The following is a 20,277-nucleotide window of genomic DNA, read 5'->3' as shown; positions in this document are numbered from 1 at the left end:
TAGAATAACAAATACCTGATAATATATTTATGTATTATTTACATAAACTCCACAAGTACATTGAGTGACATTAACTTAATGAATTAAAGTTAACAAAATAAAATTATCACGACATAATTAAATAACGTGTGGGGAATATTTCTTAGGGGTAATGTCCAAAACCTTCATGTTTTATTTAAACATACCTTGTATAAATTATTTAAATAAATTTTAATTTGTAATCCAAATAGTCGCTTATTTCGCGTTCACATATTATTATAGAGGACAACTAAATGGCAAATACAATTCCACCAATGTTCAAAAAATAAGTTAAAAACATTTTTCTCTTTTATTTGTCAACAGGTTTTTTAAAGCTGTTGTAGTGTTAAATTTAAATAAACTAAAATTATCTTTAATGATTATTATATTGCAAATCTCGACAATTCAGCGAACTAGTAATATTTATTTAAATGAGCCAAAACATATTATATTCTTCCAATGGTCTAAAACACTTAATTTGGACGATACCTAAGAAATAATCATAAATATCGCTGAAGAAACAACTAAAATAAAATAACTCAACTCATAGGAACTCATCTCTCAGGTATGAAATACAACCGCCGTAATTAAAATTAAATTTAATGCCGTTTTCAAAACGGATACAAATAAAATTTATCTATTTTACAACTGTAATTTGATGTGCAATAAATATATACGTACGTAAGAAGTTTCCTATTAAAAAACCTATGTTAAACAGCACACAATAATCGTAAATTGTAACTTAAACTTAACGGCTGACATCAACATCATAAATGCCCAAAACAACTTCATTTGTATACAAATCATAGGCAAATATAACGCGATGACGCGAAAACGCTGCCAATGTTCACGTGCTAAGTTGAAAAACTGGTTAAATGTTTGTCGAATATATTAAAAAAGTGATTTTCGAAACAGGAATAACGCCGTTGACGTCAGAAGCTGTGATGACGCATAACAAATTGTATTTATATGTTTATGTAGTCAAATATAAAAAGACGTAGGTCATTGAATACAAAATGTACTACTTAACTTTGTAGTTGTGCAGTAAATAATTATGTTTGGTTTAATTTTAAAGTGAGATATAATGCAGCTAAACTGCAGTTAACGGCTTACTGAAAATGAATACAAAAATATCAACTATTAAAAATTGCGCTTATGCATACGTAAAAAGAAACAAAAAAAGCAAACATTCAAGAAGAGATCACAATACCGAATCAAAAACTAATAACTCATTTTATGATATGCACCGAATTATCGATCTACGTTTATTTTAACACGATCCACTTCTACAAACGGAATGTTATTAGAAAATAAATTCTTATAAAATGTAAATCCGTGCGGATACGGCCCAAAATACATGGATCAAAAACACAGATATAGGGACTATTAATAATAGTGGATTATAAAATTGAAATAATTCGTAAAAAGGTATATTATTTGCGAGAAAATAACCAAATTTTCAGCTGAGATTACGTAAAACAACGAAAATACACACAATTGAAATTGTATTGTAAAATTACGAATACGTATTTTAAACAGTAAAAATGATTTATTCATTCATTTTATTGAATAAGTTACTTCCAATCTATAATGAATTACGCCATATTACAGTAATTACTTTCAAAATAGATAAGCAATTCAAAATTATTTCTTAAATCCTAAAATATCTATTTCTAGTCGAATTAATTAACAAATTCTACTCATTCAGTAAGTAGTGGAGATTAATAATTGCATATTAATTTTATAATAAAATTATTTTGCTAATTTACTCGCTTCAAACAAAAAAATACAGAAATAATCTGATTCTAATTTGATTAAATACATTAATATGCATCTATAAAGATAAATGAAGTTGATGCTTCATTGTTTTTATTAATTTTAGGATTTTTTTTATCATTCTGCTTACAAATAAGGACGTAATACATAGTAACTATAGATTTGTGTGGCATTACGTTTTGGCAAACTCTATGGCAACCCGTTACTATCGCGTTAATTGAAAACTAAGCATGAAAACATGTAACAACCTACATTAGCCGATTTCAATAACTAATATCAATGTCTACCGCAAACGTTGAGCTGCGGCCAAGTGTAATCATGTTCTAGTTATCCAAAGCTGGCACGTACAATACATTTAGGTTTGATTAGTGATGTGAGAATATACGCATGATATATAGCATGCAGCGACATCTGTTATCTCTTTCAAAAGCACGTGCGATTATCAGCATAACTGAGACAACTATAGCTTTCTATATTGCTAACTATATACGAAATAAAGCTTGTTCTCTGAATTATTTGTGTAAATAAATTTTGTGACCTGCACATCTATTATTGCCAAATTAATTTTTCAGTTATTTATAATTCAGGGACGTTTATTATTTTACCAATTCTCTTAAATCATGCGTGCGTTTACTATGGACATGCCAGCTCGCTATAGTCAGCTTGAGATAACTAATGTATATTGTCCAGTGGAGTGTAAGAGGCAGGTGGTTCTTCAGATAACCAATGTATTGTCCGATGTAGTGTCGGTGGCCACTCAGTGATCGTAGACCACACCGCCGGGGCCGGGCAGGGAGGACGAGCCGCTGAGGTAGATGTCCACCGCGCGAGCTGCTTGGCGGCCCTCCGCGATCGCCCACACCACCAGCGACTGGCCGCGGCGGCAATCTGTGGTACATGGGAATTTATGTAATGCTTCAATATCGATAGCAGAAAAAATATGATTTAAGACTAATAATATCGCGGAATTAAGACATTTTGATATGTATCGGGTACTCATGACTCGCAATTTTTTATTTATTTTTGCCAATATTTCGATCCACATACCTTATATAAATAGGAAGTTAATAGAGTGGCCGCCATTTTAAATCCGCCATAATTACATTTTGGACACTTAATTGTGATTCAAACTATAGTTACAAAGCATTTATGATATTTTAAGACAATAAGACTTTCCACAAACTTTCTAAATGACGATTAAAATAGCATCAAAAACCTAATAAAATTGATAGACTTATAAAGAGACGTAGGAAGATATAAGAATTAAGTTTTAAACTGATACAATATTCTTACCTCCAGCAGCAAAGACGTTCTTCAATGGTGTTTTGTAAATATTGGACTTTTCCGTCTCGATGTTGCTACGTGCATCCAGCGGCAGATCTAGGGAAGAAAATACAAATAAAATAATTGCATAAATAATTTGATTGTACGGCATAAATATTATATGAATTTAGAAGTCATCAAAATGGAAAGGGGTTGTTACGCTGTTTTTGTTAAAACTAGCTATGTGTCGTAATGTTATTTTTAGATAGCATAACAAACCATTTTATACTATTTGATCCTTATTAATTCTGCAAATAACGTTCACAATCGTCTATTAATTTTAAACAGACTAAAAAGAAGTTTGTTCTTATAGCTCTATTCTTCTTCTGTTATAATGTTTGGAAAAAATATATGTTATAAAACGTTACTACAACTCCCTATGAAAGCGCGATACTGCACCCTTTAATTTCTGCTCACACGCGCACACAAGTCGCAAAGACTCGAGCGAGTTAATGCACGTGCGGTCTGAATCGGCACGACTAGAAAAGTTCCCTAAAACACAAAAGTCAATGTGATATACGGTGCACTGACCCAGCTGGTTGGCGACGTATCGCTCGGGGCCGAGGAAGCCCATGGCGAGCAGCACGAGGTCCGCCGGGTACACTCGGGCAGTCCCCGGTATCTCCGCCATCTCCCAGCGCCCGCCCGCGCCACGAGTCCATTCCACTTCTACAGCTGATACGCCGCTGACGTTGCCTTCGCCTGGGTAAAATACATTACTTTTAGATATGTAACATATAGCATAACATTAATTATAAGCTAAGATAAATTTATGTAAGATTATCGATTACAGATCAGTTAATGATTTTTTTACTTTGTAAATGTAAAAATAATTACACGTAAATACACAACATATAGTTTACAATATATCGTATTAATTGAAAATAGTTATTATATACATAAACTTATTTTAAAAATTACCCACTTAAAAAAGCTCTTACCGAGGTAAAAAACGCCATTTAACATGTGTCTAAAATTATACATACCATCATCCAAGAACTCTTTGGTTAATGTGGAGAATTTTCTGGGATCGTTGCCAAACTTCACCTTAACCTCCTCATGTCCGTAGTCGACCCTGTAAGAGAGAATAAGATTAACTATAAGAATTAATACCCTACTCTATTAGTGAATTACTCTAGAACTTGTCTGACAGAAGGATAGTATGGGTGGTAGGTGTAGTAAAGCCAAGCCAACAAGGGCGAAGTTGAGTCATCAAATAAGGTATTCTCTAAAATGTGTATCATTGTTTATCGGCAAAATAAAGGTCAATGATCGTCTGTAATATATGTCTCTACAATTAGTAGGGGAAAAATGATCCGCCTCATCCAAAAATTTTGCTAAACGCGCCGCCTGTGTGTGCAATTTCAAAATTCTTCCTATATAAAACACACGCTTCCCGCCCGACACTATGCCTCTGAAGTCTTTGATACTTCGGACAAAAATATATTATAATCGGTAATTACCTAAATACTCTTGGCCACTGTGGCCACGGGTTGTCCTGGCCGCGGGTTTTCTTAGGCTCGGGCAGGATCTCGAAGGTCGTGATGGACTTGGCGCCCTGTCGCAGCGATGTGGCGATACAGTCGCATCTGTTGACAATTTATTATTATATTTTTATACAATTTAACATTGATCATGTATTTTTGATTTGAGAACATATTTTGTCCAAAATGAGTAAACTGTAGTTCTTCTATCTCACGAAGTCAGTCCGAGTCGCGCGTGGCGGGATTATAATAATAAATAATAATTAATGTATATTAGTTTATACGGCTATTGCCTAATAAATCGCTTATTTTGTTTTTGTTTCAGGGCCGATGTATGATTTACAAGACATCTATGGAACCCGAACGGACGTCGTGAGATACAAGAACAGTATACTCGTTTTTATTTTCATTATAAATAATCCTGTAGTTACAATACAATACATTTGTCGTAACTGACGTACTAATTCCTTACTATTTAATTTTATTACATTACAAATATTAAACAGTGTGTGTACCCAGTGTCGCCGCCGCCGATGATAAGTACATGCTTATCCTTGGCGGATATCTCAGCGGGCGCGGGCGGGGTCCGCGGGCCGGGCCCGGCCTGCCGCCACTGCCAGCTGTGCAGGAACTCCATCGCGAAGTGCACGCCGCCCAGCTGCCGGCCCGCCAGCGGCAGGTCGCGAGGCCATGTCGCGCCCATGCACAGCACCACCGCGTTGTACCTGCAAAACAAATGCTCATTATAACCATATTCTTCTTGATCTACGAGCATACACCATCAGATCCCGTTGCGTGTAAATATAAGCTATGTGTTGATGAACTTTGTTATTTTTGGATTTACCACTTAGGAGTATAAGTTATAGAACCTAACTTTAGGACTTTTAAGTTACTTTTTTTAGACTTCTAAGGGGCCGTTCAAGTATTACGTAAGCAGATTTATTACAATTATTGACCCCCCCATCCCCCTTGTCAGTAAAAGTAAGAAAAGCTCTTACCCCCTCCCTCATGCTTACGTAAACATTTTTCAATTAATGTATTGTTTCTTTTATATTATAATTATAATTTTAAAAATTCCTAAACGTATGCATGATTTGCGGGAATCCCCGAAAATGCGTTTCGCTTTCAAGTAAAGACAATGTGAGGGTTGCCATTTGTGTAAACGTAAAGGCGCTTACGTAATACTTGAACGACCCCTAAGTTAGAAAACCAAAGTTGTAGGATTTATCTTTACACTAAACTCTCCTTGACACCTAACAAAAAATGGGGTTCTCTGACAATTGCAACCCAAATGCCTCATTTCAACCATAACTTAGACTTTATTCGACTTTTAAATTGAATATGGGTGGACCATGTCTTTATTATCATTTACCACATGGACAGAAAATTTATTTCCTAAAATATTGGGTAATGAGTGATTATGGACTGTAGAGTATTGCCTTCACAAAAAATCGGGGAAAAAATGACGACTAACTCATTAGCGAGATCAGAAGCGGAGATATCCTTGCCGACGTCGACGTTGCACTTGAAGGCGATGCCCTCGGCCGCCATGAGCTTGATGCGGCGCGCCACCACGTCCTTGCCGAGCTTCATGCTGGGGATGCCGTACTGCAGCAGCCCGCCCGGACGGTCGTTGCGCTCGAACACCGTCACCGTGTAGCCCGCCTGCAAGTGTTATAGTTGACATTGGAAGGAAATACGATCTTAAATTTTATCATCTGAATATTAATTATTTCTAAGCTTAAGTAAGTACATTAAAGCTATAATTTTTAAGTTTTTAAAGATTATTTTATGGTAAAAAATATTTAATTTTCGCAAAATTGCCAAATGTTACGTCGTACATTAAAATAGTACATTACAATACGAGGACGAAAAATTTTTTTCTGACAAGTGTGAGTTTGCAGGCCGAGCCGCAGGCGAGGACTGCAATCACACGAGTCAGAAAAACATTTTTCGTCCGCGTGTTGTATAAAATTTTATATTACGGGGTCGGAAATGGGGGTTTTGCGCACGCGAAGCGTGCGTAAAACGTCAATTTACGCACGCCGTGATATAAACATATTTTTAAATTACATAATATAAAATGGTAACAGTAATAATAACTTTGAAAATGTAAATTATTTTCTATTGTTTTACCTTGTTTAATTGATGCGCGCACGCGAGACCGGCTGGTCCAGAACCAACGATCGCTACAGTCTTCCCGTTGCGATGTTCTGGGATCTGGGAGTATAAGTAACATAATTAAAATAGTTTTACTAATGTACAGCAAATAAATTGTTAGTTAATAATTTAAATAAATTAATTGTCACAATTTTAACTTTTTCTAATGAGTTGATCGGAGTCGGCTTCATGTACAGTTACCTCCGGTTGTATCCAGCCGGCTTCGAAGGCGTGGTCGATGATGGCGCACTCGATGTTCTTGATGGTGACGGGCGGCTCGGAGATGCCCACCACGCACGCGCCCTCGCACGGCGCCGGGCACACGCGGCCCGTGAACTCTGCGAACACACACATCATTAGTACTTACATAGAGTTATCGCTAAACTGCTTGTTGTCGACATACACTCACCCGGGAAGTTGTTGGTCTGCAGCAGGTGTTTGAGCGCGGTGGCCCAGTCGGCGCGGTAGACGAGGTCGTTCCACTTGGGGATGAGGTTGCCGAGCGGGCAGCCGTGGCCGCTCTGGCAGAAGGGCACGCCGCAGTCCATGCAGCGCGCGGCCTGGACGCGCAGGCCGCGCCGCACGCCCGCGCTGTTGTAGATCTCGTCCCAGTCGCGCAGCCGCTTCTCCGCCGGACGGTACATCATCGTCTCGCGCGGGTACTTGATGAAGCCCCTACGACAAATACGTTTTGTTGAGCTGACTTCGTGATATCACGGGTATTCGATTAGGATCGACACTTAAGCCTGACACACCACGGGAGTAGTCTGTAGAAGCGCAGGCATATAAGTAGCGGTACATCAAGACAGGCCATTGAAAGCGCTTTGATGCAGTACGTGGCTACCTGACTATGTTGAATGTACTATTAAAGAAGATGCAGTTGAAATTATGACCTGTAATCGATCCCAAAAATCTCTTTTTAAAATTAAATATAGAAATATCTATATTGGCTACTGTTATGAATACATAACAGTAACCAAATTGCCTCCGAACACTTATCTACCAGAAAACATTATTCATCCATTATAAAAAATAGTTGTATAAAGAAACATCAACAAAAACATTTGCAGAATCCTTAGTAAAATTATCAAAAATAAGTAAAAACTGCAGATACATGATAAGCATAAAATTTTCTCACTTAAAACAAACTCCAGAACCAACCTGGTCTTATCGAGAATCTTCTCCAAGTTCTTCTTATCCTGTTCCACATCCCGCACAGCCTCCTCGATGTCGACGATGCCGTTCTCGTCCTTGCCGTTGGCCTCCAGTCTCGGGGTGGCTTGCTTCAGGGCAAGCTGCTTGAGCGCGCGTTGGTACTCGTACGGGAATACTTTCACGAACTTCTTGGCTGGCTCCGGCCACGTTTCGAGCATCTCCTTGGCGATTAGTGATCTGAAATAAATATTTCGGATTAGTTTACAATACAACGCATCTTCAGATATTACTATATTGGAATTCATAAAAAAAAAATCAGCTATTTTATTATTTTTACTATTTGTCCGTCACTCTGTCTGAAGTCTATTTTTTAAGCAACAAAGGACTATACCGTCCTTCTACCGTTGAGTAGTTTCTGTTGTCCATGACTGCAGTCAAACTACAGTTTTCTTTCAACATTGAAATTACAATGGTGTGTCGTATTGTCATTCTCACCCGGTGTATTCCTCGAACTCTTCTAGAAGTGTCTGCACTTCTTTTAAGTCCTCTTCTTTCTCTAGAGGAAGAAGTTCCACCGTCTCCGGATTGCACTTGCCCTTGAATGAGCCATCGATGTCGTAGACGTAAGCGATTCCACCTAATACAAAAATTAATAAGTTTATATTACGTCATATTTGACTTTATTAATATGGTGTTTGAATGTATGTTGTGAAAATTCGGGTAAGCAAGTTGCAAATCCAGCATTAATATAAGTTTCAGGTTACTGCGCGATCTATGTAGACTCGGCTGACGGTGTAAGTGTGTTCAGTTCACTCAGTAGCAGAGTTCTCGTTGGTAAGGTTGAGCAAATGGTTACCATTAGGCCGAACAAATTCGGTACCATTGTGGAGTTTAAAAATCCCATAACTACTATCTGAACATCAATTGCTCTAGCAACACAAAGTTCCCCCGCTCTCCCCGCACATATCATCGGTGAATTTTTGGCACTTATTATTGATTTTTTTTATTGAATCGCCCCACACTGTGCCCCGGGGCACGCGCCCCGCTACAGCGCACTGACCGCTCATGCCGGCGGCGAAGTTCCGCCCGGTGAGGCCGAGCACGAGCGCGGTGCCGGCCGTCATGTACTCGCAGGCGTGGTCGCCCGCCCCTCCCCACCGCCCCACACTGTGCCCCGGGCACGCGCCCCGCTACAGCGCACTGACCGCTCATGCCGGCGGCGAAGTTCCGCCCGGTGAGGCCGAGCACGAGCGCGGTGCCGGCCGTCATGTACTCGCAGGCGTGGTCGCCCGCCCCTCCCCACCGCCCCACACTGTGCCCCGGGCACGCGCCCCGCTACAGCGCACTGACCGCTCATGCCGGCGGCGAAGTTCCGCCCGGTGAGGCCGAGCACGAGCGCGGTGCCGGCCGTCATGTACTCGCAGGCGTGGTCGCCCGCCCCTCCCCACCGCCCCACACTGTGCCCCGGGCACGCGCCCCGCTACAGCGCACTGACCGCTCATGCCGGCGGCGAAGTTCCGCCCGGTGAGGCCGAGCACGAGCGCGGTGCCGGCCGTCATGTACTCGCAGGCGTGGTCGCCCGCCCCTCCCCACCGCCCCACACTGTGCCCCGGGCACGCGCCCCGCTACAGCGCACTGACCGCTCATGCCGGCGGCGAAGTTCCGCCCGGTGAGGCCGAGCACGAGCGCGGTGCCGGCCGTCATGTACTCGCAGGCGTGGTCGCCCGCCCCTCCCCACCGCCCCACACTGTGCCCCGGGCACGCGCCCCGCTACAGCGCACTGACCGCTCATGCCGGCGGCGAAGTTCCGCCCGGTGAGGCCGAGCACGAGCGCGGTGCCGGCCGTCATGTACTCGCAGGCGTGGTCGCCCGCCCCTCCCCACCGCCCCACACTGTGCCCCGGGCACGCGCCCCGCTACAGCGCACTGACCGCTCATGCCGGCGGCGAAGTTCCGCCCGGTGAGGCCGAGCACGAGCGCGGTGCCGGCCGTCATGTACTCGCAGGCGTGGTCGCCCGCCCCTCCCCACCGCCCCACACTGTGCCCCGGGCACGCGCCCCGCTACAGCGCACTGACCGCTCATGCCGGCGGCGAAGTTCCGCCCGGTGAGGCCGAGCACGAGCGCGGTGCCGGCCGTCATGTACTCGCAGGCGTGGTCGCCCGCCCCTCCCCACCGCCCCACACTGTGCCCCGGGCACGCGCCCCGCTACAGCGCACTGACCGCTCATGCCGGCGGCGAAGTTCCGCCCGGTGAGGCCGAGCACGAGCGCGGTGCCGGCCGTCATGTACTCGCAGGCGTGGTCGCCCGCCCCTCCCCACCGCCCCACACTGTGCCCCGGGCACGCGCCCCGCTACAGCGCACTGACCGCTCATGCCGGCGGCGAAGTTCCGCCCGGTGAGGCCGAGCACGAGCGCGGTGCCGGCCGTCATGTACTCGCAGGCGTGGTCGCCCGCCCCTCCCCACCGCCCCACACTGTGCCCCGGGCACGCGCCCCGCTACAGCGCACTGACCGCTCATGCCGGCGGCGAAGTTCCGCCCGGTGAGGCCGAGCACGAGCGCGGTGCCGGCCGTCATGTACTCGCAGGCGTGGTCGCCCGCCCCTCCCCACCGCCCCACACTGTGCCCCGGGCACGCGCCCCGCTACAGCGCACTGACCGCTCATGCCGGCGGCGAAGTTCCGCCCGGTGAGGCCGAGCACGAGCGCGGTGCCGGCCGTCATGTACTCGCAGGCGTGGTCGCCCGCCCCTCCCCACCGCCCCACACTGTGCCCCGGGCACGCGCCCCGCTACAGCGCACTGACCGCTCATGCCGGCGGCGAAGTTCCGCCCGGTGAGGCCGAGCACGAGCGCGGTGCCGGCCGTCATGTACTCGCAGGCGTGGTCGCCCGCCCCTCCCCACCGCCCCACACTGTGCCCCGGGCACGCGCCCCGCTACAGCGCACTGACCGCTCATGCCGGCGGCGAAGTTCCGCCCGGTGAGGCCGAGCACGAGCGCGGTGCCGGCCGTCATGTACTCGCAGGCGTGGTCGCCCGCCCCTCCCCACCGCCCCACACTGTGCCCCGGGCACGCGCCCCGCTACAGCGCACTGACCGCTCATGCCGGCGGCGAAGTTCCGCCCGGTGAGGCCGAGCACGAGCGCGGTGCCGGCCGTCATGTACTCGCAGGCGTGGTCGCCCGCCCCTCCCCACCGCCCCACACTGTGCCCCGGGCACGCGCCCCGCTACAGCGCACTGACCGCTCATGCCGGCGGCGAAGTTCCGCCCGGTGAGGCCGAGCACGAGCGCGGTGCCGGCCGTCATGTACTCGCAGGCGTGGTCGCCCGCCCCTCCCCACCGCCCCACACTGTGCCCCGGGCACGCGCCCCGCTACAGCGCACTGACCGCTCATGCCGGCGGCGAAGTTCCGCCCGGTGAGGCCGAGCACGAGCGCGGTGCCGGCCGTCATGTACTCGCAGGCGTGGTCGCCCGCCCCTCCCCACCGCCCCACACTGTGCCCCGGGCACGCGCCCCGCTACAGCGCACTGACCGCTCATGCCGGCGGCGAAGTTCCGCCCGGTGAGGCCGAGCACGAGCGCGGTGCCGGCCGTCATGTACTCGCAGGCGTGGTCGCCCGCCCCTCCCCACCGCCCCACACTGTGCCCCGGGCACGCGCCCCGCTACAGCGCACTGACCGCTCATGCCGGCGGCGAAGTTCCGCCCGGTGAGGCCGAGCACGAGCGCGGTGCCGGCCGTCATGTACTCGCAGGCGTGGTCGCCCGCCCCTCCCCACCGCCCCACACTGTGCCCCGGGCACGCGCCCCGCTACAGCGCACTGACCGCTCATGCCGGCGGCGAAGTTCCGCCCGGTGAGGCCGAGCACGAGCGCGGTGCCGGCCGTCATGTACTCGCAGGCGTGGTCGCCCGCCCCTCCCCACCGCCCCACACTGTGCCCCGGGCACGCGCCCCGCTACAGCGCACTGACCGCTCATGCCGGCGGCGAAGTTCCGCCCGGTGAGGCCGAGCACGAGCGCGGTGCCGGCCGTCATGTACTCGCAGGCGTGGTCGCCCGCCCCTCCCCACCGCCCCACACTGTGCCCCGGGCACGCGCCCCGCTACAGCGCACTGACCGCTCATGCCGGCGGCGAAGTTCCGCCCGGTGAGGCCGAGCACGAGCGCGGTGCCGGCCGTCATGTACTCGCAGGCGTGGTCGCCCGCCCCTCCCCACCGCCCCACACTGTGCCCCGGGCACGCGCCCCGCTACAGCGCACTGACCGCTCATGCCGGCGGCGAAGTTCCGCCCGGTGAGGCCGAGCACGAGCGCGGTGCCGGCCGTCATGTACTCGCAGGCGTGGTCGCCCGCCCCTCCCCACCGCCCCACACTGTGCCCCGGGCACGCGCCCCGCTACAGCGCACTGACCGCTCATGCCGGCGGCGAAGTTCCGCCCGGTGAGGCCGAGCACGAGCGCGGTGCCGGCCGTCATGTACTCGCAGGCGTGGTCGCCCGCCCCTCCCCACCGCCCCACACTGTGCCCCGGGCACGCGCCCCGCTACAGCGCACTGACCGCTCATGCCGGCGGCGAAGTTCCGCCCGGTGAGGCCGAGCACGAGCGCGGTGCCGGCCGTCATGTACTCGCAGGCGTGGTCGCCCGCCCCTCCCCACCGCCCCACACTGTGCCCCGGGCACGCGCCCCGCTACAGCGCACTGACCGCTCATGCCGGCGGCGAAGTTCCGCCCGGTGAGGCCGAGCACGAGCGCGGTGCCGGCCGTCATGTACTCGCAGGCGTGGTCGCCCGCGCCCTCCGCCACCGCCACGCAGCCAGAGTTCCGCACGCAGAACCGCTCCGACGCTATGCCCCTGGTCATTTAAGGAAAATTATACACTTATTTAGAATAATAGGTAGAGTCAGCGCCTAGCTTCTAGTCCGCTCTGAATATAGAAGCGAGTCGCGGCGCAATGGCAAAATGCAGCGGAAGGAAGACAGCGCGCGACACCCCCGGCAGCTGACCGCCGCGCGCTCTCAGCCATATGTACATAGCTGCGTTAGTGTGCTCTAGCTATTGCTACAGAGTATATGCTTGTGGTTGTTTGACCGCATTGGCTCTCGGACTACTCCTGCGTGCGAGCGGACTAGGAGTTTGGTGCGGACTTTACTAGTATGTTTATTTAGAAATTGGTTAAACTAGTATGTTTATTTAGAAATGGGTTGACTCCGGCGGCATCATCGCTTCACCCAATTCTGCCTAATAACAACAGTATTAAGCGCTGCTGTGTTCTGTTTTGAACGGTGTGGTGAGGGAGTTATACTTCCGAAGCAAACTTACTTAGTGCTCAGGGGTAGTAGCGCATCTGTGGCTGACCTCAAATAGGAATTTAATCTTATCTAGGATTGATTGACAGACGTTAGCGCGGCAGTAATCAGCCACTCACCATCAGGTGCACTACATCCTATATACTATAAAAAAGCACAAGTATGTTTATATAGAAGACAGATATAAAAAGAATGATGCCCAAAACTACAAATTTCATTGTAATTAAAATCATTAATATATTGAAGTCTAAAAATAAATCAAAACAACATTTTTACATAAACTAACTTACATGTTTTATTTTAATTATGTATATAATGTTAAATTAGTTTATTTTTGTATCTTACCTGAAATACGCTCTTCCAGAAGTAGCGCCATACAGGCACACGTTGCCAACGATCACGTTTAAGTGAGACTCGAAGGGAGAGTTCTTTGGCGGGTAGATGATGACTTTGCCGCCAGACAGACCCTTACCTATAATTTAAAGACACGTAAATTTTAATTAATCATAAGCATGACAAAGCAGTAAGGCTGGAAGTTTATTTATTTTTTCAGAATATTTTTTCGAAAATTCCAGGAATCTCATTATACGAGATCGATTTATAAGTACGGTTCGGACCATTTCTATGTACTGTTCAGAAATTATAAAGGAAATTATAGACAGATGTCTAAGCACTGGACTCTTATATTTTGGGTGCTAAGACACGACCTATTGCTAGTAATAGGATTGTAGTAATGTTGACGACCCGCGTGGTGGAGCGGTCACCATACCGGTCTGACGCGGAAAGTGTCCCGAGTTCGATCCCTGGCCAGACAGATGTCTAAATGCTGAATTTAGATTTCTATTTCTGGGTCTGGGTATTTGTGTATTTGTCCGTGTGTATAAATGGCAGCCACGACACAGTGAATCTTTGTGTGTGGCTGTGAACGTAGACAGCGTTTAAATTAAACGCAATTATGTTAACAGGTAAGAACTAACCGACATAGTCGTTAGCATCGCCTTCCAATGTAACGGTGACTCCTTTGGAGAGGAACGCACAGAAGCTCTGTCCCGCCGAGCCGGTCAACGAAATGTTCACTGTTGTGCCATCGGGAAGGCCGCCCTCACCATATTTCCTATAAAATAAAATATGAGAATTTTTAACATAAAATATGTCTGAAATTAGTCGTTTGAGGTTACCGAAATATTTAAAGGGGAAATATGCTACGGGTTATGTTATAGTAAAACCTATAAGTAAGTCTATTTGTTCTATTTGAAAAATCCCTTATGACACTAGAATAATACCAGACAAAATATTTCAAGGCAAGACATGTAAGTCATATTAATTTTACCACGTATTTTAGTCTCAACATTATCTATTGAACTGTTTAAAATAATAATAATGAATTTTGATTTTGACCTGTGTCATTTGACAAATTGTTTAATTTAATAATATACAAACTCGAGTAGTAATACTCCATTATAGACAGTCAACTTTTAAATCTATCAGATTATGTAAAGCAAAACTTAAGCATACTAATAAAAAGATTTATATAGATTACATAAACTAAAATTATGTAGAAAATGAGTGACTAACATGGCGATATGGTAGGAGAGCGTGGAGGTGAAGGTGCGATCCTCATTAGTGATGCGCATGCGCACGTCGACATGTTGTTGTGTGCCGTCCAGCACGCCCGCGCACTGCTCGATCAGCTGGTTGTCCAGCCGCTTCTCCAGCTGGAAGTCCTGCACACCGAAATAATAATAATATTAAGTCTTTGTGCACGTGTGGAAATACGATTTGGATAGCCGGTGGATATCCAATCCAGTAATGAGACAAAGTTATAAAATTTGAAAATAATCATTTATGTATTATATTTAATATTTTGATTAAAAAAATAAGGTTTTGTATAAAAAAATCATATTTATCCAACTCTAGATAAAACTGACCATTATTAAAAGCAACAAAATCAAATATTCTCCTACATAAATTTGCTTATAATCACAAATGATGGAATAACTGAAAATTATTATTCATTATCTCACACATTTTACATTTCTAGTAATTATTAAAGGTTTCGTTCATTAAAACGAAAATAATAAAGCCTTCTAAGGTCACTAATGTATTTGTCTGCTTGTGCGTCCGCCACAGTCAATTTACTTCGAATTTACTGATATACGTTTTATGTTGATTTCTCATATGGTTTTGTTACTTAATTTACCGTACCTGTGCCTTAGAGCCGCCCACGATGTTGACCCCGGGGCGCATGTGCAGCGCGTTCTTCAGGATGAGGCTGAGGTTGAGCAGGCGCGCCTTGGGGTTGCGGTTGTTCTCGCGCGCCTTCAGCAGGTCCGTGCGCCCGATCAGCTCCTGGAACCGCCGCACGCCCACCTCCGCCATGTGCTGACGGACCTGGGAACAAACAAGTTATTTTCAATTTATCTCATACATCGGTGTTTGAAGGTAAAGGAAGACATTAGTAACTGATATAATTGTCAATTTTTTTAAAGTTCTTCAAGATATTATATGATATTGTCTAACGATTACTTAGCCCAGCCAATGGTTGGACTATATTTTAAGCCCGTCTCACTCTGAACGCTTAGCTGTATTCATTAGTAAGAAAAAAATCGATTAATGACGACGATATTGATATCCAGGCTTCATTTTTGAGAAGAGCTTCTTCGTGCTTGTGAAAAACAAAAAACATCGTGAAAGATATGTATACACTTAAAACATCTTTAAACATGGTAATGACCATACATAAAAATATAACACTTAAAACATGGTAATGACCATACATAAAAATATGACCAAATATCCCATTAACATACCTCCTCGGCCAACATAAACAGATAGTTGATGACGTGTTCCGGCTTGCCCGCGAACTTCTTGCGCAGCACCGGGTCCTGCGTGGCGATACCCACCGGGCACGTGTTCAGGTGGCACTTGCGCATCATCGTGCAACCTGGGGCAAATGAGGATTTACTTAGAACTCGTGATGTTACACACACTTACTCACAGACACGCAAACACACATGCACGTGTACACACACACACACAACTAACATAGTGTGTGTGTGTACGCGTTAGTATGACTATTTTAAAGTATCAAAAATAAAATTCATTAACTGTCATGATGTTAGTTTCCTATTTAGGTATCAAGATTATTAGGGAAATCTGTGACATGGTGACATTCCACATACTAATATTGCTCAAATAAACTAAATTAAAGGCAGAAATAAATAAAAGCTGAGTTATAATACTGTTTTTGCACTTTGGTTACTGACACTTGTGGACACAATATTAATTATCTATAATTATTATTGAACAAAACCTTGTTCAATAAAAAAGTTAAGTGTTTTCTTACCAAGTGCAATAAGCGGGGCAGTACTGAAGCCGAATTCATCAGCACCAAGCAACGCAGCCACCATGACGTCAAATCCAGTCCTAATCTGACCGTCCGCTTGCACCACCACCCTTTAAAAATTATGGAATGTAAATTATAAGATGGAAGACGGAATGTAAATTATAAGATGGTAGATGGAATGTATATTTTTATAATAATAGTAGTACACGAGCATACAGTCCATTTGATGGTATGTGGCTTCCCCAGATAAGATTCCTACCTGAAGTCGGCTACAGATGCGCTGCTACCGCAGAGGATTAATATTAGTAAGATTCATTATTAATAACGGGCGTTATTCGGCATGTGCTCAGTCACGCTATTATAAATAAGTCCAAACCGACTTATTACATTATGACGACTATAACTGTGACCGCTTACTACTAACTCGGTACAACACAACTGCGTCATGGCACTGTGTCAGGATTAACTTCTAGCGCTAACGCCTAACGCAGCGCTAAAGAATGCGTTCTGTTAGCTGTTACTTAGACTTAGCTGTTGCTTAGACCTTAAATATGGTATAATAAATAATTTATTAGCGATGTATGTTTACCTAGAGCGCAGGTCGTTGAGCACGAGCACCTGGTGCGTCTCGGCCACGCCGAGCTCCCACGGCAGCCCCGCGCTCTTGATGCCCGTCCACGAGCTGGCGCCCGTGCCGCCGTCGTGGCCCGAGATCACGATGTGTTCCGCTTTGCCCTATGGAACATTATTATGTAATGTAAATTGTAACGGTTAAACGCTCGCTGAATACAGACGAATAGCTGCGAGTACGAGGATGTAAATAACTAGCTCGTATGTCTTCCTTGTAGGCGGGATGTTTTGTAGTGCGAATTATTATTATTTTTAACTTACTATAGACTTGCGTTTGGCTGCAACGTTACCTGATGTTAAGTGAGATGCAGCCTTGGATAAAACACTTTCGCCTAGAAGTAGCTTATTCACCCTTGACTTGAACAAATTACGATTTCGAGTCTCTCTACGCACATCACTTAAATCGACGCACAGAACTAGCGAGGACCGCAACGTCAAACTCCCGTTTCGAACGTGCGTGTCTAGAGTCTTAATTCCAACCACGTTCAATAAACTAGCATTAGTCTTCTAGAAGTGTTACATTATACATCCCCAACAGCGTTTTGTGTGCTTAGAAGTAGTAAACAATTACTCACATTCAATTCCACCAATAATAACTATTCATTGCTGCTTATTAATCTACTATTAAAACTTAGAACTTAAATAGATGAATGTACACCGCAGTACAGAAAAAAATATAACTACATATCGTGACCATCCGTTACATATTTAAATTCTTGAAAGATTGTGAAATGGGCAGTATGGGTAGCTTAGTATAGATAGTTGTAAACGGTTACCTTAGCAACTCCAGAGGCAACCACACCCACGCCGACCTCAGACACGAGTTTCACAGAGATCCTGGCCTTAGGGTTGGCGCACTTGAGATCGTAGATCAGTTCTGCCAGATCCTCGATGGAGTAGATGTCGTGGTGCGGTGGCGGCGAGATCAGCCCTACGCCCGGCACTGAGCAACGCGTCCTCGCGATATCCTCTGTTACTTTGTAACCTGAAAAGGATTTTATAAAGTTTAATGTTATCAAATATTAATTGTATTTCTCATAAAAATTGACTTTTCACCTTATCTATATTATTATAAGGTGTGATCATTTATATTTCAAGTGAATGTTGTACCAATTCTAATATTCATATTAAGACAAGTGCATACCTATATGCACAGTTGGGATAATAAATAGGATTTAATTGGCAACCATGTTTCATGTGATCTAATGACATAACGGAAATTCATTGGATACAGAGAAACAACCGGACCACTCCAGTTTCAGTGGCATTGAAATATGGGAATCTGCAAGACAAAGTGTAGCAAAGATTGGACCGATTGTATACATTTAGAATCTTCACAAAACAAAGACCCATGGAAGCGGGGTGTAATATGTGAACTCCAAATTCTTCAAGCAAGATTCATATCTCAAAGTAAGAAACATATCGTAAATTCGAGGATTGATGTACGTACCGGGTAGCTCGCCCCCCTCGCCGGGCTTGGCGCCCTGCGCCATCTTGATCTGCAGGTCGTCCGCGTGCGCCAGGTACGACGCCGTCACGCCGAACCGACCTGATGCCACCTGCTTGATGGCCGAGCGCTTGTTGAAGTCGGGGTCCTAAAATAATCGTAATACGAAAACAACAGTGCTACGTGTAAAAAATAGTTTATATTAAGTATCAATACTACGTTACCTACTATGAGTATAGATTAGAATCTATACTGATAGATCATTAGTGATAGTATAATGATAGATCATTAGTGCTATAGGAAGCCCAATTTAATGAATGTCTATCTTAATGTAGAGTATACTGTTAAATAAAATAGCTAAAGTAATGTTAAAGAAACTCGGCCTCTCGATCGAGGGGTCCAACCTTTGATTTTTCGTAATCATGTGCGTATTAGAAATCAGTTATCACTTGCTAAAACGGTGAAGGAAACCTGCATACCTGAGAGATTTATAAAAAAAGTCTCAAAGGTATATGAAGTCTACCAATGTCAACGCACATGGCCTGCGCCTATGACTTGGCCTGCGCCTTGACTATGGCCTAATCCTCCTCATTCTGAGAGGACACCCGTGCCCAGCATTGGGACAGTAATGAGTTGATGATGATGATGATGAGTTATAGTACAACCAACAGTGCTACAAGTAAAAAAATATTTTATATTAGTATGTAATATCAACAGTACGTTACCTACTATCAGTATAGATTCTAGCATTATCACAATGGGGAGCACGATTTAATGACAATCTATTCTACTATAAATCATATTTTTAAACTATCAAATCAATAATTCATATCATTTGATGTATTCAAAAAGTATGTGATTAATGCAAAAATATCAAACAAATGGAATTTTACTCAAAACTTATGCAAAATAATGACTTATATAAATGAATCTCACCTGGTTAAGGTATCTATCAGCATTTTCTCCACCCTCCCCAGTGTTGGACTTGCCGCCTATACGGTTCATAGCGATCGCGAGCGTCGTGTGCGCTTCCAACGAGATAGATCCGAACGACATAGCACCTAGAAGAAAAGTATTACGAAATTAATTATTCGCTAAGGTCCATCAATTGTCTTAAGAGTTAAATACAGACATATAGGCATCGATAATAAAGCAACATTATGTATCGTTTTACCACTGAATATTTTTTGTCTTATTTCATGAACATCAAATATATTGTAAGTAGCGCAAATCTTTAAATAGATGCACTACTAATTGTAGTGCATCAATTTAAAGATTTGCGCTTGATCAATTATTCATAAATTATTTAGTAATAAGTGATTCAACGATTTTCTAAATTTTCATATAAAACAACGGTTTGCTCACATAATATTTAACAGAACAAATCTCCTGCGATAGATTTTTTTACTCTTATTATATTCGAATGAGACCAACCGGTAGCGAATCTCTTTACAATCTCGGAAGCGGGTTCCACCTCGCTGATGGGTATGGGCTCATCCAGCTTTACGAGCTCCAGTTGGCCGCGGAGGGTGCAAGCTCGAACGGATTCCAGAGCACTCTCCCTGGAAAACAAATGTTACATATTTTATAAAGATGTCTGCTAATTTACATATTATTTAAAAACTTAAAACGGTACGAAGGAATGTGTTA

The 20,277-nt window shown here is 45.2% G+C and overlaps 1 protein-coding gene across 1 annotated transcript in view; it reads right to left on the bottom strand.

Annotated features, from left to right (window-relative positions):
• Positions 1-1,190: 1,190 nt before the first annotated feature.
• Positions 1,191-20,277, bottom strand: part of Gogat (glutamate synthase) — a 66,183-nt gene continuing 47,096 nt past the window's right edge. Inside the window, exons 20-43 of the mRNA XM_073085006.1 lie at positions 20,062-20,189; positions 19,564-19,688; positions 18,631-18,775; positions 17,957-18,165; positions 17,140-17,285; positions 16,551-16,660; positions 16,015-16,148; positions 15,410-15,595; positions 14,780-14,928; positions 14,182-14,318; positions 13,550-13,676; positions 12,602-12,750; positions 8,412-8,553; positions 7,923-8,153; positions 7,171-7,436; positions 6,963-7,099; positions 6,738-6,821; positions 6,076-6,266; positions 5,117-5,326; positions 4,581-4,706; positions 4,104-4,192; positions 3,649-3,819; positions 3,088-3,174; positions 1,191-2,682 (exon numbers count right to left, since the gene is read on the bottom strand). Of these exons, the coding sequence (XP_072941107.1) occupies positions 2,552-2,682; positions 3,088-3,174; positions 3,649-3,819; positions 4,104-4,192; positions 4,581-4,706; positions 5,117-5,326; positions 6,076-6,266; positions 6,738-6,821; positions 6,963-7,099; positions 7,171-7,436; positions 7,923-8,153; positions 8,412-8,553; positions 12,602-12,750; positions 13,550-13,676; positions 14,182-14,318; positions 14,780-14,928; positions 15,410-15,595; positions 16,015-16,148; positions 16,551-16,660; positions 17,140-17,285; positions 17,957-18,165; positions 18,631-18,775; positions 19,564-19,688; positions 20,062-20,189 (3,610 nt within the window). The 3' untranslated portion in view covers positions 1,191-2,551. The remainder of the gene's footprint in view (positions 2,683-3,087; positions 3,175-3,648; positions 3,820-4,103; positions 4,193-4,580; positions 4,707-5,116; positions 5,327-6,075; positions 6,267-6,737; positions 6,822-6,962; positions 7,100-7,170; positions 7,437-7,922; positions 8,154-8,411; positions 8,554-12,601; positions 12,751-13,549; positions 13,677-14,181; positions 14,319-14,779; positions 14,929-15,409; positions 15,596-16,014; positions 16,149-16,550; positions 16,661-17,139; positions 17,286-17,956; positions 18,166-18,630; positions 18,776-19,563; positions 19,689-20,061; positions 20,190-20,277) is intronic.

The sequence above is a fragment of the Epargyreus clarus genome, unplaced genomic scaffold, assembly GCF_041222505.1.
Source record: "Epargyreus clarus isolate Ecla_fem2 unplaced genomic scaffold, WU_Ecla_fem_2.2 ptg000021l, whole genome shotgun sequence".
NCBI classification, from domain to species: Eukaryota; Metazoa; Arthropoda; class Insecta; order Lepidoptera; family Hesperiidae; genus Epargyreus; species Epargyreus clarus.
Note: the sequence above shows the minus strand (reverse complement) of the source record. Positions and strands in the feature narration are given on the sequence as shown.